Genomic DNA, 24,936 nt, shown 5'->3' on the forward strand with positions numbered 1-24,936 from the left:
AGGGATATATAAACTGTGTACTAACTGTGCGTACAGCATGTTTATGTTAAGGTACATGATTCAAGGTTATTACTGAAGTCTTACAAGGTCTTGTTAGACTATGGGAGATTAAGGGATAGTGATATTGTTGTTGTTAGGTTCCGTCAAATGGGTTCCGACTCATAGCGACCCTATGTACCACAGAACGAAACACTGCCTGGTCCTGTGTCATCCTTACAATCGTTGTTATGCTTGAGCCCATTGTTACAGCCACTGTGTCAATCCATTTCATCGAGTGTCTTCCTCTTTTTCGCTGACTCTGTACTTTACCAAGCATGATGTCCTTCTCCAGGAACGAATCCCTCCTAATAACATGTGAAAGTACGTAAGACTCAGTCTCGCCATCCTTGCTTCTACACAGCATTCTGATTGTACTTCCTGTTCTTCCAGGACAGATTTGTTTGTTCTTTTGGCAGTCTGGGGTATATTCAATACTCTTCGCCAACACCACAATTCAAAGGCGTCAATTCTTCTTCGGTCTTCCTTATTCATTGTCCAGCTTTCACATGCATATGATGCAATTAAAAAATACCATGGCTTGGGTCAGGCACACCTTAGTCTTCAAGGTGACATCTTTGGTTTTTAACACTTTAAAGAGGTCCTTTGCAGCAGATTTGCCCAATGAAATGTGTCTTTTGATTTCTTGACTGCTGCTTCCACAAATGTTGATTGTGGATCCAAGTAAAATGAAATTCTTTCAACTTCAATCTTTTCTATGTTTATCATGATGTTGCTTATTGGTCCAGTTGTGAGGATTTTTGTTTGCTTTATGTTGAGGTATAATCCATACTGAAGGCTGTGGTCTTTGATCTTCATCAGTAAGAGCTTCAAGTCCTCTTCACTTTCAACAAGCAAGGTTGTGTAGTCTGCATAACACAGGTTGTTAATGAGTCTTCCTCCAATCCTGATGCCCCATTCTTCTTCATGCAGTCCAGCTTCTCAGATTATTTGTTCAGCATACAGATTGAATAGGTATGATGAAAGGATACAGCCCTGACGCACACCTTTCCTGACTTTAAACCATGCAGTATCACCTTGTTGTATTCGAACAACTGCCTCTTGATCTACATACAGTTTCCTCATGTGCACGATTAAGGTTCTGGAATTCCCATTCTTTGCAATGTTATCCATAATTTGTTATGATCCACACAGTTGAAGGCCTTTGCATAGTCAATAAAACACAGGTAAACATCCTTCTGGTATTCTCTGCTTTCAGCCAGAATCCATCTGACATCAGCAATGATATCCCTGGTTCCACATCTCTTCTGAATCCAGCCTGAATTTCTGGCAGTTCCCTGTCCATATACTGCTGCAGCCGCTTTTGAATGATCTTCAGGAAAATTTTGCTTGCCTGTGATATTAATGATATTGTCTGATAATTTCCACATTTGATGGGGTCACCTTTCTTGGGAATATGCATAAATATGGATCTCTTCCAGTCAGTTGGCCAGGTAGCTGTCTTCCAAATTTCTTGGCACAGACTAACGAGCACTTCCAGTGCTGCATCCATTTTTTGAAACATCTCAACTGATATTCCATCAATTCCTGGAGCCTTGTTTTTGGCCAATGCCTTCAGTGCAGCTTGGACTTTTTCCTTCAGTAGTATCGGTTCCTGATCATATGCTACCTCTTGAAATGGTTGAACATCGACTAATTTTTTTGGTGTAATGACCCTGTGTATTCCTTTCATCTTCTTTTGATGCTTCCTGCACTGTTTAATATTTTCCCCATAGAATCCTTCACTATTGCAACTCAAGTCTTTCATTTTTTCTTCAGTTTTTTCAGCTTGAGAAATGCTGAGTGTGTTCTTCCTTTTTGGTTTTCTATCTCCAGCTCTTTGCACATGTCATTATAATACTTTACTTTGCCTTCTCTAGCCGTCCTTTGAAATCTTCTGTTCAGTTCTTTTACTTCATCATTTCTTCCTTTTGCTTTAGCTGCTTGACATTTGAGAGCAAGTTTCATAGTCTCCTCTGACATCTATCTTCGTCTTTTCATTCTTTCCTGTCTTTTCAACGACCTCTTGCTTTCTTCATGTATGATGTCCTTCCACAACTCGTCTGGTCTTCAGTCATTAGTGTTCAACACATCAAATCTACTCTTGAGATGGTCTCTACATTCAGGTGGAATATGCTCACGGTTGTACTTTGGCTCTTGTGGACTTGCTCTGATTTTCTTCAGTTTCAACTTGAACTTGCATACGAGCAATTGATGGTCTGTTCCACAGTTGGCCCCTGGCCTTGTTCTCACTGATGATATTGAGCTTTTCCATCGTCTCTTTCCACAGATGTAGTCGATTTGATTCCTGTGTATTCAGTCTGACAGGGTCCATGTGTATAGTTGCTGCTTATGTTGGTGAAAAAGGTATTTGCAATGAAGAAGTTGTTGGTCTTGAAAAATTATATAACGGGCTCTCTGGCATTGTTTCTATCGCCAAGGCCATATTCTCCAACTACAGATCCTTCTTCTTTGCTTCCAGCTTTCACATTCCAATCCCCAGTAATTATCGATGCATCCTGACTGCATGTTCCATCAATTTCGGACTACAGAAGCTGATAAAAATCTTCAGTTTCTTCATCTTTGGCCTTAGTGGTTGGTGCATAAATTTGAATAACAGTCATATAACTGGTCTTCCTTGTAGACATATGGATATTATCCTATCACTGACAGTGTTGTACTTCAGGCTAGATCTTGAAATGTTCCTTTTGACGATGAATGTAACACCATTCCTCTTTAAGTTGTCATTCCTAGCATAGTAGACTATATGATTGTCCAATTCAAAATGGCCAATACCAGTCCATTTGAGCTACTGATGCCTAGGATATCGATCTTTATGTGTTCCATTTTATTTTTGATGATTTCCAATTTTCCTAGATTTATACTTCGTGCATTATATGTTCCAATTATTAATGGAGGTTGTAGCTCTTTCTTCTCATTTTGAATTGTGCCACATCAGCAAATGAAGGTCCTAAAACCTCGACTCCATCCACATCATTAAGGTTAACTCTACTTTGAGGAGGCAGCTCTTCCCCAGTCGTCTTTTGAGCACCTTCCAACCTGGGGAGCTCATCTTCTGTCACTGTATCAGACAATGTTCTGCTGCTATTCATAAGGTTTTCAGTGGCTAATTCTTTTCAGAAGTAGACTGTCAGGTCCTTCTTCCTAGTCTGTCTTAGTTGGGAAGCTCAGCTGAAACCTGTTCTCCATGGGTCACCCTGTTGGTATCTGAATAACTGTGGCATAGCTTCCAGCATCACAGCAACATGCAAGCCCCCACAGTATGACAAACTGACAGACACATGGGGGAGGGATATGATAGGACATTATTTAGATACCTCACTTTGTACATTATGGGAATTTATTAATAGTCTGAGTATAGAAGCAAGACAGGGATGGACTTTACTCCAAAGACCAGATCTATAATGTAGTAACTGTAGTACAAATGAGAATGTTCATTTATCCTAGGAGGATAGTGAAGCCCTATTTAAAAGACGTCTTTTGTATAACTAGCAATAAAGAAAAAACAATGGAACTTGGGATGGAAGAAGTTAGCTATCCTATGAAACAACACTCAGTGAACTATAAAAACAGCCTCAGAGGAGAAGTATTAGATAGCACCTACAATTCAACAGACACAATGAGTAGGCATAGTTCAGTTTAACTATTAACCAAACTCAGGGCAAGAGTATTAGTATCAAGAAAGAAATCCAAGGAAACACTGCCAGAGAGCCTTATAGGAGGCACTGGTGGATTAAAGTATCCTGGAAATAATACTTCAAATGGATCATAGAGCTGGAGTTGGTATCCTTAGCTGGTTGTAAGTAACAAATAATGACAGTGCCAACTTGATTTTCATCCAAGCAATCAATAATTATTGAATGGTTGAGGGCCTATCTGTGATTGGTTTATTGACTAATTAATTCAGCAAACATTATGAAGAACCAGCAATGAATGAGGCTCTATGTTGGGCACATTTTTAAATTTACTTTTGAGTTTACATAGGAAAAATTAAAAATTGCCCAACTGCAGAAGTAGCAGCAGGTGCTATAACATCTACAAACAAACAGACCAGGGTTCTTTTTTCTCGATAGCCCTTGCTACATATTTCTATGACAGCACTTGCCATATTGCTTAGGAACTTTACTTTTATGTCTTCCCTACTGGAATTCTTTCTTTAGAGTTGGGATATTTTCTCATTCACTTTTTAGCCAACCCCATGGTCAACCCAGATACTGGTTGAATGAATGAATAAGTGTTTCTCCAAATTACCAGCTGAAAATCCAGCAAAAAATAAAAACTTCACAAAAGTAACTTGATCTTTAAATTTCTAGGAAACAGTATATCACAGGAAAAGAAGTGTTATACAAGTAAATCATTTATATGCTCAAGCCTGAAAAGTAACATTTTATCTTTTATAAGTTAGGTCTCCCTCCTCTAGGATGTTCTATTGCTCTGTACATCTCTCTCTGCCCTTATCACATTTTATAGTAATTATTTCTTTATGTGTCTGTTTTCCCTAGTACGCCAAAGAAATAGTAAGTTCCACTGAGGTGGGAAATGTGTATAACTCATTTTCGTTTCCCCAGTGTTTAGCACAGTGCTTGGCACATGCCATCTTCAACAAATGTTTATGGAATTAATGAATATGTGTAGCTAATCCTGAGATTATTCATTAAAGAAGGCAATGTATTGAAGGTAGTAAAAAGTGAAACAGTTCCCTTTGTATGCCTTTACAAAATAGGAGATATCAGTTTGTAAGAATTAAACTATATCATGTAGTATGTTGGCATTTTAATACCAGATTACGGCCACCTGGTGAAAATCCTATGATATTATGTTGTAGAAGACATTTTTGTTTCTTCTGTCGAGGGGCTGTTTCTAGCCAAAAGTGGCTAATTAGCCTTTGTGATAGCATGAACTCATTCCTACTTTAATAGGAAATATCTTTTTAAAGGACTTTTAGTCTCTGACCTCTGACTTCCTTGTCAACAACTCAAATAAAATAACTGAAAAGCCTTCATCCACAAGTATATTCCATTTAAATAAATAATATAATTATCCACCCATTTGCTAAGACCAAACATTTAGGAGTAATTATTGAATCTTTTCTTCTCCTACCCACACACTCCTCCTTCTCTGCCCCTCACTGGCAATATCCAGTCAATCAGCAGGTCTTGTGGCTCTCTCTAAAATATATTGTGACTCTGACAGTTTATCACTTCTACTTTCACCATTAAGGCCTTGCCTTAGCTATTGCTGTAGCCTCCTAATTGGTCTCTTTCCTTCATATAACAACAGGAGAGAGCTTTTGAAATCCACTAAAATCCATCAACGGTTTTTCCTTGAACTCAGAATAAAAGTCAAATGCCATACTATCACATTCAGTGCCGTAGCTGGTCTGGACTCCACCAAACTCTTCACCCTTATCTCCTACTGTCTGCCCTTCTTTCTCCCAGCTCCAGATCCTGAGCCTTCTTGTTGTCCTTGAAAGACACCATGCTTATGTCCCTGCTCATGGCTGTTGTATTTGTCATACTCTCTTTCTGTAGTACTCTCCCCCAGGATCTCCACAAGGTGACCACTCATTATACAATTCTCTTATCTTTTCAAGAGGGTTCTTTAAAATGGCATTTCTGTGCCAGTCACTTTCTATCCCATTTCTCTGCTTTAGTTGCTTAATAGAACTTATCAGTTCTTCATATTATCTCTTTGCTTGTTAACTTGCTTAATACCTGTCTTCTCTGCTAGAAGGAGATTAGGGTTTGTATCTGCCTTGTTTACTGTTATGCTCCCAGTGCTTCTGAAATATTTGTGGAGTGATTCAAGGTTAATCCAGGGTGGGAAGTGCGCTAGCTTTATGATACGTAAACCATTGTAGCTGATTTGCTCTGGGCAGTTTACCAGATGTACTGAGAGCACCAACTCATGCCTCATTGTCCATTCAAAGTTTACAAGGAAACAAACAAATTATTTCAGACAACTCAGACTAGAACAGGATTAGTATCTCATGGGGAAAAATGAATTTATCCCATTAACTATTTGAGGAAAGACAATTTCCTCCATTAACAGTCTATTGAAAGAAATATTTCATTCAATATTATTAGATATACAATCATGTTTATGGTACCTTCGGGCATTAGAGAGATGGGGAGTAAGTCATCTGCAGGATTTCTATGCCATTGCATGTTATATATTGCTCTAGGATATTGCTTAATTACTGTAATAAATGTTATCTATGTACTGACCTTTTTATCCCTCCAAATGTTTGTGCATGGCCTAAGAATTTTCCAAAGTCAATATGAAACATGTGTCCTGACTTCGTCAGCATAATATTGTCATTGTGACGATCACAGACTCCTAGAATGAATGTAACCACACACCAGCCAGCACAGGAATAGAAAAAGTTCTTCAAGGCCTAATTAATTGAAAAACAATAACAACACAAAAATAACAGAAAAAATGAGAAAATGCATTAGTGTCAGAAGTGATGGTAACAAGATAAAAAGCACACTTACATATTGAAGAACAATTTCTACATCTCTCAGTGGGAAAGGTGCAGTTAAGTGGCTGATTTGTAATATCCTAAAGAAGAACATGAAGGTATCTGTTCTTTAGCCTAATAGATGAATATTTTCACTGAAACTGGGGAAAATATCTTTCATTCAGATAGAGCTAATTTTTACGATTCACAAGAGAAATTTTTTTGCCTCATATATACAATATTGAATGATTTTTTTCAAAGCGAGAGAAGAAGAAACAATATGGCCCAAGGTGGCCTATCTTCGAAGAAATCTAAAACATTTTAGCTGTTGTTGGATTCTGCATTATTTCTGAATACAGCGAAGACTATATTGAGACATGTGTGACATTTTATGTTTATCATTACAAATAAGCCATCAAGTGATGGCCAAAATATTTTAGTACAGTACATATCAATGAATACCTGTGTGGGTGAAAGCGGATTACCACTAATTCAATTGTGGCTTAAGTTTCTTTAATGAACAGAGGTTTCTTGCTAATAGTAGTATTCTTTGTCCTCAAAACGGTTTCCATTCAACTTGACTTCCATTCAACCATGAGTGATTTGTTGGGTCAAGATTCTGAGTCTCATAGAATGAGTGGTTGACTTTGTGGCGTGGAAGGATCTATCACTGGACTACATGCCAGATACTTTGGTTTTGTGTCTTTTAAGGTCCTGGATAAGTCACTTTATCTGTCTTGATTTTCTTTACTTATAAAGATAATAAAATATGTCTTGGCCAGGGTATTTTACATGGTGACTGTGAAGAGAAAATGTATATGAAATACTTTGAAAAACATGTAAAGGGCCAAATAAATGCAATCCTAACTCCAGGGAGCTTTGCGTAAAACTCAAAGTTATTATTTTGGGATTTGATGAAAAGTATATTTCAAGATAATCTCACCAAATTCTTCACTGTTTGGCCTCTAAAAGCCTCTGCTTTGCTCCACTTCAACCTCACAGAAGTATGGAATAAAAGAACTCTCAAGTCTCCATATTAACAAAGGTTGACCAATTGTCCATTTTGCCTGCACCTTAGGGGTTATCCAGAATAAGGGAATTGCAGTGCTCAAACTAGGACAGTTTTGAGCAAACCTAATGCTAGCTCATATATGATACATTTGTGTAAACTAGCACAAAGGTGCACCTGCCTCTGGTGGACTCAGCTGCACAGGTTCATGGCTTACCAAGTAGAAGAAGACTTAATTAATGGTGCCCTGTCTAGACACAGTCATTCCTTTAGTTGGGAGTGCTGGTACAGGAAAGAGCCCGCACATCTATAAACTGTAGGCCAGACTACAGGATAAAGTGAGAGGAAAATGTTTGCAGCCAAATACAACTGTACGTTTTGTAAAGTTCTGAAATATAAAAATCCTGTTATGCATTCTTTCAAATCACTGAAAAAGAAAATCAGCCAGGAAAAAGGAGTACATGGCGGACCAACTGCATGAAAAGAAAGGATGGAGATTTATAGCAATCTCAGAGTGTGTACATGTAGGTGGAGGTTACTTGAAGGAGGTAGTTTCAAGGGTCATTGTCTCTGGGGGTGAGATTACTGTAAGGAGAGCAGCTGAGTGAAGAGATCCTTAATTGATAGTCAGAAATTCTATCCAGAAGGAAAACCAAACACAGAAATTTTTCTTTAGTTAGTATTCCATTTAAAAATAATAGTTAATATTCCATTTAAATGTGGTCATTATTACTAGGCTGACAACTGAGTAAATTAGAAATCAAGGTATTTTTAATTTACTTTTCCATAAATCAGAATATTAATGGATTAGGTCATATTCTTATTAAAGCACTGTATTTAAAATTAGAGAGCACGACAAACCTTTTCATAATCTGCCCTTAAAAGGTTGTGCTGACTGAACCACTTTTTGATCGTGTTTTCTTTCAGCGGTCCGATCAGTCCAGAATGGCGATGGATCTTTGCCAGGGTTACAGCATCTGGCACCATCTGCACCAATCCTGGTTGATAAAAAAAGATCAGGGAGACAATTCTTTCTTCACAATATGAAGGATACTTAGGAAACATATCTTTATTTGTGTAACAATATAGTAGTTATCGGCACTGCTTGGACTACCCCTTTCCTTTCCAACTCTTGTTTTCTGAAGAAGCCCTATGTAGACGGGCCTTCCTATTAATTCTTCCTAACTCCTAGGGAGCAATGAGGCTACTGGTTGGTTTGGATCAGATCTTTCAGAAGCAGCTTTAATTCTTTTTTTCTAAAACTATGGTAGAGAGCAAATCTAGTAGGTCTCTGTCTCACAAAAGACCTCACAGAGTCAATAGATTAGTGGATTAACTCACATATGGCTGGTGATTTCCTTTACAGTTTATGGGAGGAAATTCATGGTCTTATAACAAACATTCATGACTTAAGTGAACCAAACACAATCCCTAAGCAAATACTCCAAATATATGATAAAAATTAACGTTTAGGTTAACAAAAGCCTTACTGTTAAATGTTACATTTCTGGGAGTGAACAGAACAGCTTTGCAGCAAACGCTCTGAGAGCCACCTGTTACTTTCTCAGTCAACATTAAAGGGCTGCTTTAATAATATATATATTTTTAAAGGGAGCATATATTGATTGAACTTAAATGGGATCTTTGCCCTGACTGGTCATGTATACAACAAGGCCTTTTTTCATTGCGCTCCTAGGATTAAAAAACAATACTAGACTGTAAATATTTTCAAGCCTTCTGATTTTTATTTTGTACAGAAGAGCAATTTAAATCTAGTATTTAAAATTCTCCCAGTACTAATGTCCACAAAACGACCCATAAGGCACAATTTTGTAAATAACGTTATTGAAAGGAATTAAAGCCTAGGATTTCTAATTTTCACCATCTTGACAAATGCGAGAGTTGTGAGCTCAAATGTCTAGAGGGACCAGAGACAAAATACATGAATAGGAAAATGGGTGATCCTTTGAAATGAAATATTTCACGGTCTATCTACAAGCATTCAAATTAAACAACAACAAACAAACAGATCACAGTAATGGAAAACAAAACACTTCTCTGTTATGACTTTGGCCAGTGGCAGCTGGTTTGCCTTAACCTCCCTCTGTTGATATCCATGTAGTAGCTCAGTTGTGACCACTAGGTTTCTACATTGCTGGGTGGGAAAGAAAGTCAGCATCCTCAGACACAAGTCTTAGACATATCCTCAATATAAGAACGATTCTCCTTTCTTCCCCAGCAATATGCAGCTTCTGCCCAGGTTTCCTTATGTGTGTTATGAAAGAAAGCATATGTCAATCATATATTGTATCAATAACCGAATCTAAACCCATTTGCCATTGAGTCGATTCCAACTCATAGTGAGTCTACAGGATAGAGCAGAACTGCCCCATAGAGTTTCCAAGGAGTGCCTGGTGGATTTAAACTGCTGACCTTTTGGTTAGCAGCCATAGCTCTTAACCAGTATGCCACCAGGTCTTCCATTATATTGATAGGTGATCAATAAATGCTACTTACTTTTTTCTCTTTCAAATCCTGCAAATTTTCCTCTTCACTTTTCCAGTTTCTCTATTTAAAATTTCTAAAGGATAATTACCTTCTAACTGGTTGCTGAGTGTTTCACTGCTGCCTCAAACCTGACCATGTCCAAACCTAGGACTTAGATTATTGTGACGTTTAAATAGCATGCCGTAGCAATTTCAGTTACTTTGCCAACCACATTTGCCTTCAGGGAGTTAATCTTTCCTAAATTCTAAGTCATTTACCGTTAGCTTCTCATCGATGACTACCCAGAAAAACTTGATTCTAATTGATAACAATAAGGATGGTTAAAATCTGCCCATTAATTAAAGCCATACATTGCACTTTATACATTTTAAGCTAGTGTGCATCACACACATTTTAAATACTTCTAACACAATTCTGTGTGCCTTGGGTAATACGTGTGGTTCCATTCTTATAGTCCTCTCATACAGTGTTTCTCAAGTGTTAATGCACATACGAAGCACTCAGGGATCTTGTTAAAATGCGATTTCTGATCAGTAGGGCTGGGGTGGGGCCTGAGATTCTGCATTTCTAACAAGCCCCAAGGTGATTCAAAGGCTGCTGCTCCATAGTTCACATCTGAAGTAACAAGGCCCTTATGGACAAACCTTTTCAAAGTGGTTTCAAACTTGGGTGTGAATCAGAAACACCTGAGCAGCTTTTTAAACTCACTGGTACTTGGGCCCCTTCAGTGGAGAGTCTGATTTAGTACAGTCCAGTTATATCTACATGGGTGGGAGTCCAGTTTATCTACTCCTCCATTTCCCCCATATGATTTTTATGCCGATCAAAGTTGGAGAAAGTCATGAAATAAATCCAAAAGAATTTTTATTTGCTCTGGCAGTCTCTCCCAGAGCTCCTAGGACATCACATACAAAGTAGTCATGAGAGTGATCAACAAGATGTCGATGAAGTAATGGAAACTTCTTGCCTCTTGTACATTCTCTTTAAGGGCAGTGACTCTATTTAGCTCATTTTAGTATTCGCCACCTCATTTTGTGACATCTCACCTTGAAACATAATTAAAAATGAACCCTGATCTCCTAAAAATGACATTTGATTTAATGATCCCTGTTTTTCTTGATGGCACAGTGGTTAAGTGTTTGGCTGTTAACCAAAAGGTCAGCAGTTTGAATCCACCAGCTACTCCTTGGAAACCATATGGGGCAGTTCTACTTTGTCCTATAGGGTCATTACGAGTCAGAATCGACTGGTCAGCAATGGGTTTGTTTGTTTTTTTTTTTTTTTGGTTTTATTTTTCTTGAAAAATATTTTGCTAGTATAATGCCCTTTTATATCCCACAATTATTGAAGGTTTTTGGTGGACAGTGGGGAAAAATAAATTTTTTATGGTATCTGCAATTATGGGAAAGCCTACAGTTATTTTTGTTGAATCATTTTATTAGCTTTACAATTTAGCCTTAGTTACATTCTATGATTATGTACTAAGAAATAAGTAGATGGAATCAAAGAATTCCACAGGGGTCAGTAATTTATTTAATTTCTGAAGAAAAGGTGATCTATTTGACATAAAAAAAAAAAAAAGCTCAGTTGACTCATCTAGTTTTATTCTCACACTTCCAATACACTGAGATATGAAAAAACCAAACCAAAGCCCAAACCCGTTGTTGTCGTGTCGATTCTCATAGTGACCCTACAGGACAGAGTAGAACTGCCCCACAGGGTTTTGAAGGAGCACCTAGAGGATTCTAACTGCCAACCCTTTTTTGGTTAGCAGTCATAGCTCTTAACTACTATGTCATCACAGTTTCAGAGACATGAAAGATTTAGGTCAGTTATCTGAGAAAAGAGAGGATGAAACTCAAGGAATAATAATCTTCATGGTAGCAATGACAAAAGACTTTTTTTTTTTAAGGAACTAGAGCTTTAGATAACCACTTTTCTGTCAGTTTGTTGTACTGTGGTGGCTTGTGTGTTGCTGTGATGCAAGAAGCTATGCCATCAGTATTTCAAACACTAGCAGGGTCACCCTTTATGGACAGGTTTGAGTGGAGCTTCCAGACTAAGACGGAAAAGGAAGAAGGAACTGGCAGTCTACTTCTGAAAAAGAAAAAAAAAGACCAGGGAAAGCTTCATGAATAGCAGTGGAACATTGATATACGCTGGAAGGTAAGCCCCTCATGTAAGAAGGCACTCAAAATATGACTAGGGAAGAGCTGCCTCCTCAAAGCAGAGTCATTGTTAATGATGAGGATGGAGTAAAGCCTATTTGTTGATGTGGCATGACTCAAAATGAGAAGAAACAGCTGCAAACATTCATTAATAATCAGAATGTGGAATGTACGAAGTATGAATCTAGAACATTGGAAGACATCAAAAATGAAACGGAACGCATAAAGATCAACATCCTAGACATTAGTGAGAGACATGGACTGGTATTGGTATTTTGAATCAGACAATCACATGGTCTACTATGCTGGGAATGGCAAATTGAAGAGGAATGGAGTCACATTCATTGTCAAAAAGAACATTTCAAGGTATATCTTAAAATATAACACTGACAGTGACAGGATGATAGCATTACATTTACAAGGAAAATCAAATTTACACACCAACCACTAAGGCCAAAGATAAGGAAATTGAAGATTACTGACTTCTGCAGTCTGAAATTGATCAAACATGCAATTAAGATTCACTGATAATTGCTGGTGATTTGGGATTCAAAAGTTGGAAAAAAAGAAGGATCAGTGGTTGGAAAATATGGTCTTGGTGATAAAAATGATGCTGGGGATCATAGAATAGAATTCTGCAAGACCAACACTTCTTCATTGGAACTAATTTTTTTTTAACAACATAAACAGCAACCATACATGTGGACCTCACTGGATGGAAACCACAGGAAATAAATTGACTTCATCTGTGCAAAGAGATGACGGAAAAGCTCAATATCATTAGTTAGAACAAGGCCACACACACCAACTGTGGAACAGACCATCCGTTGCTCATATGCAAGTTCAAGTTGAAACTGAAGAAAATTAGACCAAGTCCAGAAGAGCCAAACTATGACTCTGAGTATATCCCACCTGAATTTGGAAACCATCTCAAGAATAGATTTGACACATTGAACACTAATGGCTGAAGACCAGATGAGTTGTGGGATGACATCAAAGACATCAAACATGAAGAAAGCAAGAGGTCATTAAAAAGACAGGAAAGAAAGGAAAGACCAAAATGGATGTCAGAAATGACTCTGAAATTTGCTCTTGAATGTTGAATAGCTAAAGCAAAAGGAAGAAATGATGAAGTAAAAGAGCTGAATAGAAGATCTCAAAGGGCAGCTTGAGAAGACCAAGTAAAATATTATGACAAAATGTGCAAAGACTGGGAGTTAGGAAACCAAAAAGGAAGGACATGCTAGGCATTTCTCAAGCTGAAAGAACTGAACTAAAAATTCAAGCCTCTAGTTGCAATAGTGAAGGATTCTATGGGCAAAATACTGAATGACACAGGAAGCATCAAAAGAAGATGGAAGGAATATACAGGATCACTGTACCAAAAAAAATTGGTCGACTTCCAACTATTTCAGGAGGTAGCCTATGATCAAGAACCTATGGTTTTGAAGAAAGAAGTCCAAGCTGCACTGAAGGCACTGTTGAAAACTAAGGCTCCAGGAATTGATGGAATACAATTAAGATGTTTCAACAAACTGATGCAGCCACTGGAGGAGCTCACTCATCTGTGCTAAGAAATTTGGAAGACAGCTACTTGGCCAACCAACTGGAAGAGATCCATATTTGTGCCCATTCCAAAGAAAGATGATTCAATAGAATATGAAAATTATTGAACAATATCATTAATACCACATGCAAGTAAAATTTTGCTGAAGATCATTCAAAAGTCATTGTACAGTATATTGAGAGGGAACTGCCAGAAGTTTAGGCTGTATTCAGAAAAGAATGTGGAACCAGGGATATCATTGCTGATGCCAGATGGATCTTGGTTGAAAGCAGAGAACGCCAGAAACATATTTACTTGTGTTTTATTGACTGTGCAATGGCATTCGACTGTGGATTGTAACAAATTAGGGTTAACTTTGCGAAGAATGGGCATTTCAGAACACTTAATTGTGCTCATGCAGAACCTGTACACAGACCAGGAGGCAGTCATTCAAATAGAACAAGGAGAAAACAAGGTGTGTGTCAGGGTTGTATCCTTCTACCATATTTATTCAACCTGTATTCTGAGCAGATAATCTGAGAAGCTGGACTATATGAAGAAGAACATAGCATCAGGATTGGTTGAAAATTCATTAATAACCGATAATATGCAGATGACACAACCTTGCTTTCTGAAAGTGAACAGGACTTGAAGCACCTAGTGACGAAGATTGAAGACTACAGCCTTCTGTATAGATTACACTTCAACATAAAGAAAACAAAAATCCTCACAAATGGACCAAGAAGCAACATCATGATTAACAGAAAAAAAAAAATTGAAGGTATCAATGATTTCGTTTTACTTGGATCCACAATCAATGCCCACAGAAACAGCAGTCAGGAAATCAAAGGACGTATTGCATTGGGCAAATCTGCTGCAAAAGACCTCTTTCAAGTGTTGAAAAGCAAGGATGTGACTTTAAAGACTAAGGTAAGCCTGACCCAAGCCATGATATTTTCAATGATCTCAAATGCATGTAAAAGCTAGACAATGAATAAGGAAGATGGAAGAAGAATTGATGCCTTTGAATTATGGTGTTGGCAATGAATATTGACTATACCATGGACTACCAGAAGAACGAACAAGTCTGTCTTGGAAGAAATACAGCCAGAGTGCTCATGGAAGTTAGGATGGCAAGACATTGTCTCACTTACTTTGGACAGGTTATCAAGAGGGACCAATCCCTGGAAAAGGACATCATGCTTGGTAAGGTACAGGGTCAGTGAAAAAGAGAATGACCGTTGATAAGATGGATTTACACAGTGGCTGCAATAATGGACTCAAGCATAATGATTCTGAGGATGGCACAGCGCTGGGCTCTGTTTCATTCTGTTGTACATAAGGTCGCTATGAGTCAGAGCCGACTTGACAGCACCTAACAACAGCAACAGAGCTTTAGAAAGGGGTTAGGAATGGGATTCTTGGAATGGAAGCCAGAACCCTAGTTTCAGAATCAAAATGCTCAAGTGGTGTGATTTGTAATGGAGTCGTCCTGAGGCATTGAGTTGCAGTTAAGCTAACTAGGAGGTGCTTCCATGCTAAGCTTCTAAAATCTCAGGTCAGACTGGCTGGGGTACTGAGCCTGCTGGTAGAACCACAGAAACTGAGGACAATGATAGTTCTTATTTTGTGATTGGTTTTTAAATTGTCGCTGTACCAGAATGTAAAAAAAAAAAAAAAAAACTGACTAGTCTAAGACCCTTTTTCAGTTCTATGGTTTCATCTCTTTATTTATGCACATGTATCTGCTATTTATGCACATGTCATACTAGTTGATTTAATAACATCCTAAGTGGCGATGACAACATGTAAAAAAAAATCATAAGATAGCTTAACAATTGCTTTTTCTTCAATTTAGCATGATTTTAATAATGGACAACTTTAATTTCGGATGCTTTGGTAATAACTTGGGTGGGCCATTGACATTATTTTCATTGGAAATGTTACAAATGGAATTATATTTTCATATTCATTTCCTGGCTTTCATAAAGGAAAAAAATGCTGAGGTATGTTCAGAAGTTTGCATATGTGGCCATCTTTGACTGTTGATATTATGCTTTTCTCAAAAGTCATTTTGAAATTTAACACAGGTTTATAATGTATTTAGAATTTTTGGAATCCTTTTAAGTTTTCTCAGCTTTGTAATTTTTGTATTAATAGGGAACAACTGCATTTTTTTGAATGAGTAGGCTTTTCTATTATTTTCTTATCAAAAAGGAGAAAATAAATGAATTAGTTATTAATGTAACTAATACTTAAAGATATACACAAAAAGTCATTGTTAATATTTAGATAGTCAAGGTTCTAATTAATATCTAAAAGCACATCATGCTTTACATAAATTATTTTGGCTTACAGTTCTTGAAAATAAAATCTTTTTTTTTTTTAAGAAGAAATTTGTATAGTTCTTTGTATTTTTTAATTTGTTGAATACAAATGAAAAAATTAAAGCTGTGGAAAGTCTGGTCAATGTATGAGATAAATAATGTAAGTTAACCCTGCTTTCTAATCTATACTGACCTTGGCCTTTTCCCGTGGACAGGCATGTATAGATGATCATTTGCATATCCAGGCCCTCCCTCAGCCAAATGTTGTCCATCACTTGAATAATCTGCAGAACAAGCATATCTTGGCGAAGATCATCTCCTTCCTGTTAAAAACAAAATTATAGACTCCAGGTTTCTCCTTGAATTCTATTAAAAGCAAGCAAACATAGTATATGTCATTTTTTTCCTTGGAAAATATGCAGCTTGACTTAGGGTGATTTCAATTGTTTTATTAGCACTATCTTAGTGTTTCTCGTAGACGATAAAAGAAAATAAAAATTTCCTTTAAGTGATTACAGAAGGTTCAGCCATCAAATTAAAAGTTTGGCTTGGGATGTTGTTCTCTGATCATAGTCTTTCAATTTATTATCCAGGTGCAATCTCTTAGACGGAGTCTTGTGGAGAGGCTGGACGAATGTTTATCTAGATTTCTAACTCAGCCAAGAGAGATGTCTTTGTAAACGAAACATTACTTGGTATGCCATAAGCTCATGTCCTGGTATTCAGGTAGAATAACAACAGCTTCTTAACTAGGAATATAAATAGCACATATATAATTCATCGGACTTTGAATCAGTGAGTTCTCTTATTATGAAGGCAGCTAAAAAGTTTTCTGAGAAGCCAGCCTTTGATAGTAATAAGAAATGATAATGGGGTGATTTTCCAGCATAGGTGAAGGAAATGGACTATGTCCAAAGGGGAAGGATAGTTTTATGCTTTTATACTAATAAGCAGCTTGGTTTTGAAAATGCTTTTCAGATTATATGCAGAAAATTCTGCCAAGGGTGACTTTTTTTTCCCCATCAAAAATGCAATGTCACAGGACCACTAATGCTTGAGATTACACAGGCCAAAGCAAAAGTAGGAGCATGCTAATCATTATCCCCTAAAATAGAATGGACAAAAAATTCACTCTGAGCTCTTATTGAATAGTTGGCTGAACAACTGATTAAATTAACTGGATGACTGGCAAAACCTTACTTTACGCTTAGCTCTGTCTTTAGTCTCTCCTACCTTTCTTATAACGCTGTTCCTATCTTTTACACTATTTTCCCATGATTTCTATGATGAATGAAATGACCCATATTTATTTAAGATGAAGAAAAAAACCCAAATCACCAAAAATAAGCAAATATTTTTGTAGATAAAAATTTTTATATTAAATTAATCTATGTCATTTGAGTTCACAGCTAATTTTGATTTGAATTCAGTATCTAGGCCAAAAGAAAACTACATCCTAGGGGTTCACAACACACTCAGTTTTCTGTGCCACTCAAATGTGACTATATAATTTAATTTACTGAAACATATCCTCTTAAGTCTTGCCCTGCAGTTCAGTGGCTTTAAGCTAGTAATGTTTGATTTATTGCCAATCATAGTTTGGTATGTACTGTAATTCTGTAAAAATACAGCATCTAAAATAAAATAACTGGGAAACCTTTGTGTTGCCAGAGGAAAATAGCTACAATAATTTGTTTTTGTAAGTAATAAATCAATTGTTCTGCCTATGAGATCGATTATTCTAGGAAGACTACTATACCTTAAAAATAATGCTGATATTTTTGCCCATTGGATTAGCACTGATGAAAGTAATCTTCAGTGGCAAAGCATTAGATGTGAAATATGAACATGCCTATAAGGAGAAAAGAAGAAAAAAATGGTGAGCAAAAAATAAAGCAAAAAGAGCACTTTCGCTGAAATCATGGTCCCTTGCAGAATTTGTTACAGGAGCAAATATACCACATATAAATAATTTTTACACTCTACAACAACAATAAAAAGCCCGTATTTATTAAAAACAAAACAAAACTTTAGTCTACCAACTAGTCTTTGCTTTGAAATTGAAAACCCCAACTCTTCGCAGGCTGTAAATCTTCAACTTCATTTTTTTCTTTACTGAACAATGGTGATATGTTGGAGGTTTAAATAACTAAACAGTCTGTAAGTACTGGGTTTATGCTAGTCAGTTAATAGCTAAAAGTTAAAATCTCTATTTTTAAAAACGTACTTCCCTTTAATTATTTTTTCTCTGCAGTATACTTTAAGGAAATATGGATATAGAGTTAAGAAAGACCTGCGTTCAAATTTGGACTCTGTGACTTATGAGCTGTGAGACCTTAGGCTAGTCTGTATCCCAGTGTAAAATGGGAATACCTCACACATTCTTCTAATTGATCGATGAGCTAATGGATGTATAATGCCTTTTACACTGCTTGACACTAATTGGTTACTTTAAAAAAAATCAATAGATTTCTCCTTTCCTTCTTGTTAATCAACATTTTCTTATCTTTAGAAATAACATTATGACACATATTTCCTCTTCTGGTTTCTTTCAATTACCCTTTGCATTTCCGTTTTCAGCTTTATGCTATTAACTGCTTCTATTATACTTTCATTGATGCTTATTTTCCGTTCATTTTCTTGCAATTGAGTGTTAAAAGGCTGTCTGTCTTTAAGCTATTAGGGAGCTCAGGTTGACAGTGAAGAGTTACATCAATACTAAAAAAAAGGAAAAGGACTTGATGCTTTCAGTTTATCAACTTAGTAAAATATGACATCAATACATGTTGAAGGATCAGTTTGAATATCATTATTTTGAAAAGTCTGAAATTTGGTTGTGTTAGTCATCTAGTGCTGCTATAACAGAAATACTACAAGTGGATAGCTTTAATAAAGAGAAGTCTATTCTTTCACAGTCCCGTAGGCTAGAAGTCTGAATTCAGGGCACTGGCTCCAGGGGAAGACTTTCTTTCTTGTCTGCTCTGGAGGAAGGTCCTTGTCATCAGTCTTCCCTTGGTCTGAGAGCATCTCAGCACAGGAATCTCAGGTCCAAGGGATGCTCTCTGCTCCTGGCACTGCTTTCTTGGTGGTATGATGTTCCCCCTCTCTCTGCTCTTTTGTATCCCAAAAGAGATTAGCTTAAGACACTATCCAATCTTGTAGATCTCATCAATATAACTGCCACTAATCCATCTCATTTTTTTTTTTTTAATCCATCTCATTACATCATGGTGATAGGATTTACAACACATAGGGAAATCACATCAGATGACAAAATGGTAGACAATTATACAATACCGGGAATCATAACCTAGCCAAGTTGACAGATATTTTGGGGGGACACAATCCAATCCATGACATCGGTAGAAGCTGAGAGGAAAGGATCTATTTCTTAATTTACCTATCTAATCTAATCTCTAACCAAACACAAACCCTAGTTTACTGAACCAGTTTGAGTTTTTGTAGTAATGGGTTAAACTTTTTGTTAAGCAATGAATTCCTGCTGTAAGAAATCAGTTAATTAGGGATTGTGTCATGGATATTGAACTAGGAAATTATTTATTAGGCAAGAAATGAATCTGGATCAGTGTTTTCAAACTCTTCTCATTCAATTTTTGGAGGTCTCTTTGAGGCACCACATGTCCAGAAAAGAGACAAACGGTGAAGGGAGGCTGAAGGAAAGGTTTAAGACTTCTCAACCATATCACCCAGAGCTACTCGGCTTTCATTGTTTTATATTTTGGTTTTTTGCATGCAAAGTATTTTTTTGAGAGTCGAGGAAAGAAATTACATATATTCAACTAATTCCTGTAAACTGTTATCTATGTGCTAACAGAGACAGACGCCATGTCTGCAGTCAAAGAGCCTACAAAAAAATTGGTAGGAAGTAGATATATATGCATTAAGGTAAAACAATTTACAAGGCAATTTATGTAGTTAAATGTAGAAGCATTTGAAGGAGAGAAGTCTTTAGGAGATGAATTGAATTTTGCAGATTACGATGACATAGATTAGTAAAAAGGAAAGAAGCCTTGGTGGCAGAGTGGTTAAGTGCTTGACTGCTAACTGAAAGGTTAGTAGTTGGAACTCTACAGGAAAAAAATGTGGCAAACTGTATCGGTAAATATTACAACCTTGGACACCCTATGGGCAGTTCTACCCCACCGCAGAGGGTCACTGTGTGTCAGAATTGACTTGAGGTCAATGATTTATTTATTTATTTATTTTACTCTAATCTAGACCCTTCTCATTTACCTTCCCCTATCTAGCCAACCTGTTTGGATGGGGAGGGCCAGAGCCAAGAGACAATAAAGAACGAATTGAGAGTCTTGGAAAATGATTTTATATAGATGACGAAATAAAAGATCTGGAATAGAGAAAGGGATATATGATCTCTATCCTTGAGATGCACACAATCTGATTATGAGTTGTATAACTCAGATGTCCTTACTTTGCCAGTAGTGAAGGCCTTCCCACCCTCATTTCATTCATAAGATTTCTCCCCAGTATGGGCCCTCTGGCTGTCCGCGAATTGGGAACTCCAAGTGAACTCTTGCACATTCATCACGTGTATGAGGTTTCTCCCCATTAGGGACTCTCTGGTGTTGAATGAAGTGGGAGCCGTGAGAACAGATGCTTCCATATTCACTGCATTCATAGGCCTTCTCCCCTGAGTGGATTCAGATGAGTTGAGAGGTCTGCTGAAGGTGTTATCATATTTATTACACTCATAGGGGTTCTTTCCAGTATGGCTAATGATGTGTGGGCTCCAATTCGAAGCTTTGCCACATTCATCACACTGATAGAACGTCTGTCCCTTCAGACCTCCTTGATTGTCACGAAGACTGGAGGATAGATTAAAATGTTCTCCAAGTTCCTTATATTCCTCACATTTATCTTTTGTGGTATTTTGATTTTCATCCTTGTCTGTTATTTCTAAGAAATCACTTTTCCTGTCTGTTTCCTTCATCTGAGAGTTATTTTTCTAGCCCCTCTAAGCTATCTTCACAGGCATCTCTAGCCTTTAGTCCCCCAGGAACCATCCTGGAGAATTCTCCTGTTGTCCTGCCAAGTGACTCTCATTCTTCAGAAATTTCCTGCCTTGGAGTCAACTCTGACTCATCATCCTGGTCTCACCTGCCAGGGAGGCCAGGCTGTGATGATTTTCTGGTATCACATTCCAGTACAGGGCTCTCTGACTTACAGAGTCTCTGTGAGTTGGAATTGACTTGAAGGCAGTGGGGTTTTGTTTCTTTTTTTTTTTTGAATGATGTAGCAACTCCAGGTCTGGAACTTCCAGGGAAGCATGCTCTTGGACTGCTCCATCACCAGTAGCTCCAAGATCTGATTCTTGGTGGGACACCTCTGGCATCAGCCACTAGCAACAGCATTCCCAGAGCTGGCTCAGAACCTCCTGTGGCCTGGACATCTAATGGTAACAATGTCTGAAGTGCAGTCAGACTTTGCAGACAGGAACATGACTCTTCTGAACAATACAGCCCTGCCCCCTGGTCTGGCTTCCTAGTTCACCATCAGGTGCTCTCCTGCTCCCGTGAAATAGGGCTGGGGGTGAGACTTAAAGCACCTCTGCCTGGTGCCCACTGTGACTCCAAGGAGAAGCTTATTCCAGCTGCAGTTGGGCAGGCTAAAACAGTGGTTTGTAATTCAGGCCTCAGTAGCTATTTTACAGAGCTCTGTGTGTGGGCGGTGGGGAGCGCTGGGCGAATGTCATCTGGTCATGTCTGCCCTGTTCATTGCTGTACCCAAAGGCACCTGGTCCTGTGTCAAACATGACTGGTCAGAGGAATAGGACAAAGAGGTAGCTCTAACTGGAACAGCTTTGGAGCATCAGGAAAAGTGCTGCCAGGTCCGAAGTGCCATAGGAGAAGAGCAGGGTCCTAGACAGGTGACCCTTGGGCTGATCCACTCACAAGGGCACCTAAATGGTCATCAGTGGCAGCTATTCTTTTGCATCAGTGCTGATACACTTATATCCCCACTGCCCTTACAAGGCAAAACTCACATGCAATTTTAATTGAAAAAACTGCTCTACTTCTTAAGGACAAACATACAAACAAAACCTTGAATTCAATGATTCCTATTAGTTCTACCCCAAGGTACTATGAAATGTTGAGTTTTCATACATCATAAGCATCAGTCAATGAATATTTCTAATAATTAGATAGTTATGCAATTTAAAAAAATAGCTATGATTTGTATTTTAGCTCAGATAGACATAATTTATTTATGGGATTTGATGCCATATTTTGCTATTTGTCAAAATACTTTTATGAAACATGTTAGAAAAGTTTTTAGGGTGTCTTTGTGGCGGTAAAGTCAAGACAAGTTTCGTCTTAAAGACGATGGTATCAAGTTTTAGCAAGACTCTTTACCTTCAAGCTAACAATCATATAATTGTTCTCCTAACCATTGCATTTGTTTTCTGAATTGTCTTACAACTTTTTAATTAAGTAATGTTTATTGCGCACCCATGATAATTTAATGTCTTCCCCTTTAAGTTTCACTTATCAATTCTTATCTTTATTAGTATCTTTCTGTTCTCAGACTTTCAAGAAGGAGGATACCCAAGTTCATCAAGAGCAAACGAGGAAAAAATGATTCTAAGTCAGAGAAGGTTGACTGAAGAGTTACCATGAAGAGAAGGAGTTTGTCAACCTTACAATGCCAAGAAAGGTTTTCTAGGCATAAGTAAAATCACAAAACATATTATGCAGTTCACTGACGGATGGGCACTGATAAATTTTAAATTGAATCAAAACTGAGACGTTGAAGCTAATGATATATTAGTGTACTAGTCACGGTTATGTGCATGGGCTAAATAAGTATGAAATTAAATGCAGCCTGCATGGGGTGACCAAATCAACCATTCTGAATAAGCTGAAACATCTTCAGTGAGAAGTATTGTTATTTATTTATTCATTTATTTTCTCACTAAACTGATAGATAATTCGTCTGTAAACTAACAAATCATATGAGAAGGCCAATGTGGCCCCAAGTGGTCACAGTACACCAAATAGAGCACGCATATTTGGATGGGATTACTTTTCTCCTAAAATAATTGCAATGAAAATTTATAAATGGTTTTTGATACTTCAAAAGTACAGTGAACTAAATGATACAAAACAAAAATACTTAAGTTGCCTACTGAATAAACGGACTTACATCACGATCGATCCCTTTTACACAAAGGGCAGGGTTCAGAGGAAGGTGACAAGTATTTATATCCTGAAAAAATTCCTCAAGTCTGTCAATTTCTTTCTTCAGTATCTCCTATGAAAAACAAGTAAAAAAAGTATTTAAGAAACTATAAACGGCTTGACTTTTTCTTCGAGTTATAATTTTCTTCTTATTGATTAAAAGAACTCTCTAATTCAGGGGTTGCACACTTGCATGACTCATGGATGAGGAGGCAGCAGGCTAAAGACAACAGGGAGTATAGGGAAAATGGGGAACGAAAGAGTGTATGCCCTTTCTAAAAACTTCTAAATTCAATTAAAAACAAAAACAAAGCAGAGCACTTGGTCAAACAAAACGTGGTGGGGTGGATTTGTCCAGTAGCCCACCAATTTGCAATCCCTGTTTTGAGTCATTACTCACTTGCTCCATTTTTGATAATTTCCTAAAATCTTAGTTTGTAGATCCAAATATTTAAACTTAATACCAACAGGACATTTTAGAAAAATCTTCATATACTTTAGGAACAATAACAGCAAACATGACAATTGCATAATGCACAATGGTAATATCTGTGAACATTTTCTAAATACCAGTGAGTGTATCCCTGACACTTGATGCACTCACTTCCTCACTTCTCAGTATCTATAGAAAGTCAGAGACAACAAACAACACCTTTAGGATGGTGCACTCCCTGACAAAAGGGTGGGGGGAGACAATAACAACAATTCATCACAAAACAAAAAAAGCACCTCTAACCCACTTCTGAAAACTACTTCACGCCCAATTCTGAATATTAGGGTGTCATATTAATAATGCTTAATTGACTCGAGACATTCTTAGCTTTTACTTCTGGCTCACTGGCAAGTAATAGAATTCACTGCTCCCAGAATACGTGAGAGGAGCACAGTGGAGAAATGAGGCAAAATTCCACCAATTCACTCTTTCTGTGTCTGTTCTCTGTCTTATCTATACTGGGGTTTGCCTGTTGAAAATCATGAAGGGTGGTCTCTGCTCCCTTTGTTTAACCAAAACCTGCTCTCCTTTTAGTACCCAAAAAAAGAAAACCCAAACCCATTGCTGTGGAGTCGATCCAACTCATAGTGACCCTATAGGATGGATTAGAACTACTGCCCCATAGCGTTTCCAAGGAACACCTGGTGGATTTGAACTAGTGACCTTTTGGTTAGCAGCCGAACTCTTAACCACTATGCAATCAGGGTTTCCAGTTAGGTTTAATTAGTGTTTTTTTTTTTTTTTTTTAAAGAAAAAATAGCTACCAGTAATTTATATTGTGAGAAATTATAAATACCTCTCCCATCTCTCTTTTTCTCTTGCTATTTTCATGTGGAGATGTTATCACAAAAGCAGCCAGGGTGAAAGAAATATATTTGACTGAATGATGTTGACATCACTCTGGAACTTGATGCAAATAGTCAAAAAATGGCACCAAATTTATTTAACCGTAGAATGCATCTTAAATATGAGAGTTTAAATCATGAAATAAAGACCAAACCTATAAACAAATGTTTGTGATTTCAAACCAATTTATTTTAATTGCTATCAACTTTTTTTCTACCACCAGGAAACAATTAATGAGCTCTTAGTAATATGGGGAAATCATAGAATTATTTTTGCATTGACCGTCATGTTATACACCTTAA

At 37.4% G+C, this 24,936-nt stretch overlaps 1 protein-coding gene across 2 annotated transcripts in view; it reads right to left on the reverse strand.

Moving 5' to 3' along the window:
- PIK3C2G (phosphatidylinositol-4-phosphate 3-kinase catalytic subunit type 2 gamma) overlaps window positions 1-24,936 on the reverse strand; it is a 389,187-nt gene that overhangs the window by 123,208 nt on the left and 241,043 nt on the right. For both annotated transcript variants that reach the window (XM_064284537.1, XM_064284535.1), the window contains 5 exons: window positions 23,261-23,368; window positions 17,838-17,930; window positions 16,272-16,401; window positions 8,391-8,527; window positions 6,285-6,454 (listed from right to left, as the gene is read on the reverse strand). In XM_064284537.1, coding sequence (XP_064140607.1) covers window positions 6,285-6,454; window positions 8,391-8,527; window positions 16,272-16,401; window positions 17,838-17,930; window positions 23,261-23,368 — 638 coding nt within the window. The remainder of the gene's footprint in view (window positions 1-6,284; window positions 6,455-8,390; window positions 8,528-16,271; window positions 16,402-17,837; window positions 17,931-23,260; window positions 23,369-24,936) is intronic.

The sequence above is a fragment of the Loxodonta africana genome, chromosome 4 (assembly GCF_030014295.1).
Source record: "Loxodonta africana isolate mLoxAfr1 chromosome 4, mLoxAfr1.hap2, whole genome shotgun sequence".
In the NCBI taxonomy this organism is placed as follows: domain Eukaryota; kingdom Metazoa; phylum Chordata; class Mammalia; order Proboscidea; family Elephantidae; genus Loxodonta; species Loxodonta africana.